This window comes from Idiotropiscis lumnitzeri, chromosome 2, assembly GCF_059441095.1.
Source record: "Idiotropiscis lumnitzeri isolate Australia: NSW breed Sydney's pygmy pipehorse chromosome 2, RoL_Ilum_1.0, whole genome shotgun sequence".
Classification (NCBI taxonomy): Eukaryota; Metazoa; Chordata; class Actinopteri; order Syngnathiformes; family Syngnathidae; genus Idiotropiscis; species Idiotropiscis lumnitzeri.
Genome location: NC_142392.1, coordinates 32,832,569 through 32,836,166, shown reverse-complemented (window position 1 = coordinate 32,836,166; position 3,598 = coordinate 32,832,569). Strand labels below are relative to the sequence as shown.

At 39.7% G+C, this 3,598-nt stretch overlaps 1 protein-coding gene across 1 annotated transcript in view; it reads left to right on the top strand.

Moving 5' to 3' along the window:
- The window catches only part of LOC148342346 (uncharacterized), a 12,808-nt gene extending 9,522 nt beyond the window's left edge, over window positions 1–3,286 (top strand). The window contains exon 2 of the mRNA XM_088288149.1: window positions 1,994–3,286. Coding sequence (XP_088144275.1) covers window positions 1,994–3,146 — 1,153 coding nt within the window. The 3' untranslated portion in view covers window positions 3,147–3,286. The remainder of the gene's footprint in view (window positions 1–1,993) is intronic.
- Window positions 3,287–3,598: the final 312 nt, after the last annotated feature.

Sequence of the window (3,598 nt, the reverse complement as noted above, 5' to 3'; positions counted from 1 at the left end):
ATGTTTTTCCATTCTTTATGAGTTTGCATATTCAAATTGCTTTGCTGTGCTTCAATAAAACGCTGCACAGGAGCGGGAACGCTTTTCTCTTTGGCGGACTTCTCCTCGCAAGTGACAAAGACAATCTTGGCTGGGTGATTCATTTATGAAGGCTTGTCTCGTTTTTGACAAAAACTTCTTTGACAAATCTTGTTCAAGTAATTCCTTCTGGAATGATTCAACCTGACTCTAAAAACTGTACACACTGGGGCAAAATGATCAATGGAGGTTGATGAATTTTAGTGGATAAAACACAAAGGATTAAGTTTTTTAATAAATCAAGTACGTATTGGTCTTATTTATGAACTTTGTACTGGCTTGGTCGGGTGAGAGTCAATGAACCTCCGGTGGCCCTGCACTGTTTTGTGCACGTGTGCATCGTTTCACCCCATCCAAGCAATTAAAATACATTGAATGCATCCATCCAGGGTTGCACGGATCTCATCAGTGAACAAGCGCATGCTGCAAGGAATGCATCTGCATCTTTGTCTTACTATGGGCTCAAAAAGGCTGAAAGTCACAACCCCCTTTTCTACCTACAAGTCCAGGAACATTTAGTTCCTGGTAAAGTTCCTGTGGCCCAGGTGGTTTGCATCTCCCCCGCAACTTATAGTTCCTGGTAATTTTTGCAAATGACAATGATGACGGAACAATGGGAGGTGTTGTGTTACTTTGTTACTCATTACTGACACCCTATGGCTGTTATACATCATTGCGGTTACAAAATAATTCAGTGAACTCATAATATTTTGGTGTATCTTCGTCGAATTTGAATACATATTGGATAACTTTAAAATATACAGTCATTATTCAAATATGTCAACACAAAAGTCAGAGTGAAAGTGTTGTTGCTTAATGCTGATGTGTAAGAACTTTTACTCTTCAAACGTAATCTTGTTTTAAAATTTATTTAGAAACAGAAATTTTATAAAAATAAAAAGAGTAATGTCAGAACGTACTAGCAGGATAAATGTCATTTTGGGTAAAAAAAAAAACAAAAAAACAAACGTTACTCATGCAATAAATAGCGACTCTGATTCCAGGGCCCCTTTAATTCTTTTAGGGATGCAGGTTATCATGAAAGCAAAAAGTACCCACGATGAAACTATCTATAAATGCAAAAAGAAATACTTGTAAACATATTTCGCTTGAACGATTCCTATTTTATCAATGACATTATGTTGCGATGGCCCCCAGTGGCCCCCATTAATAAGTTAGGGTCCCACAACAGGTGTTCCATCAGACGCACACAATAGCCTGTGTGTGCTAACTTCAGCTCGCTTCCAGAAACGTCTGGGACCATGTCAGGAATGAAATCGGGCATCAGCCGCAACGTGCTTCCTTTTTAAATGCTCGTTTATCACAGCTGTGCTGCCAAAGAGAGGTTTACATCGAAGGACGTAATTTATTGAAATGCCCCCATGGTTTGGTCCAAGTCGGGGTCGCACGCATTGTTCCGTGTGCGGCAGGCACCAGTCAAGGTAGTACGGTAGAAACAATATAAGACAAAGTCGACGCACAAGGTTTGACTTGACCAAACCAACTGTATGTTTGTCTTTTTGTGTCCGACAGACGTCAGTGAAAACAATCTCTGTTCTGTGAAAGAGGAGCCAGATTTGACTCACATCAAAAAGGAGGAGGAGGAAGAGGAGATCAACAAGTCACCAGTGAACGTTGTCTCTATAAAGACTGAAGTTGAAAACAAGGATGAGAGTGAGGACAACAGAGGGGCGGAGCCTCCAAGCAGCAGCTCAAGTCATCACGTGACAACAGAAGGTGATGAAGACCACTGGGGGCCATCACAAGCACATAATGAGGACACATTAGACGCTCATGACGATGGTGATACTAATGATGATGATGATGATGTAGATGATGATGGGCAAGCCAACGGTGAAAGGGCATGTCACACTGACTCATTCACTTCAAAGCTGTCTTTAAAACCGCACACGAGAACACACAGTGGAGAAAAAACATTTTCTTGCTCGGTTTGTGGCAAAAGCTTCTCTCGAAAGTTTCATTTAACAATCCACACAAGAACACATAGTGGAGAAAAACCTTTTTCTTGCTCTGTTTGTGGAAAATGCTTCTCTCGAAAGGCAAATTTAGTAAGGCACACAAGAACGCACAGTGGAGAAAAACCTTTTTCCTGCTCAGTTTGTGGAAAATGCTTCTCTCGAAAGGCAAATTTAACACAACATACAAGAACACACAGTGGAGAAAAACCTTTTTCCTGCTCAGTTTGTGGCAAGAGTTTCTATCGAAAGGCAAATTTAACACAACATACAAGAACACACAGTGGAGAAAAACCTTTTTCCTGCTCAGTTTGTGGCAAGAGTTTCTCTCGAAGGTCTCAATTAATAATTCACTCAAGAACACACAGTGGTGAAAAATCTTTTTCCTGCTCTGTTTGTGGAAAATGCTTCTCTCAAAAGGCAGGTTTAACATATCACACAAGAAAGCACAGTGGAGAAAAACCTTTTTCATGCTCAGTTTGTGGCAAGAGTTACTCTGACAAGTCTAATTTAACAAGCCACACAAGAACACACAGTGGTGAAAAACCTTTTTCTTGCTCTGTTTGTGGAAAATGCTTCTCTCAAAAGGCAGGTTTAACATATCACGCAAGAAAGCACAGTGGAGAAAAACCTTTTTCATGCTCGGTATGTGGCAAAAGTTTCTCTGACAAGTCTATTTTAACAAGGCACACAAGAACACACAGTGGTGAAAAACCTTTTTCTTGCTCGGTTTGTGGCAAAAGCTTCCTGCATAAGTCGCATTTAACAATCCACAAAAGATCACACACTGGAGAAAAACCTTTTTCCTGCTCAGTTTGTGGAAAATGCTTCTCAAAAAAGACATATTTAACAGAACACACAAGAACACACAGTGGTGAAAAACCTTTTTCCTGCTCAGTTTGTGCCAAGAGTTTCTCTCAAAAGGGGCATTTACGACGCCACACAAGAACACACAGTGGAGAAAAAACTTTTTCCTGCTCAGTTTGTGCCAAGAGGTTCTCTCGAAAGTCGTATTTACAAAGCCACACAAGAACACACAGTGGAGACAAGCCATTCAGTTGCAGCGTTCGTTCTAAAAAAAATTGTCACTGAACAGGGAGCTGAGAGACACGATTGTGCTGGCGAGAATTGCAGCGATCCTTGAAGATTAAAAAAAGAAAAAAAAAATGAAAGACCCGACTCTTTGTGGTAAGATGTAAATGTGATTTTCAATAAAATATGATGAAATTGAATTTTGCAAAGCTCTTTTATTGAGATCAGTGCCAGAAGAACCACTGTCTGAGTGGTGATGATTTTTTTGTGTGTTTACTTCAAACATGTAAATAAAATTTATTGCTTTTGCCTGGTACAACATTTTTTAACATTATGCTTTTCAGTTGTCTTTTTAATGGTACTTAATGGAAAAGGTGTGAGAAGAAACAGTGCTTATGAAATCGGTGCCTTCCACAATCATCAATAAAATCACTTGTTCCACTTGCTCAACTCGCCTTCATTACGCTGTGAAAAGGTGAAAAACAGAACTCGAAGTTGAACTATAAAAAGAA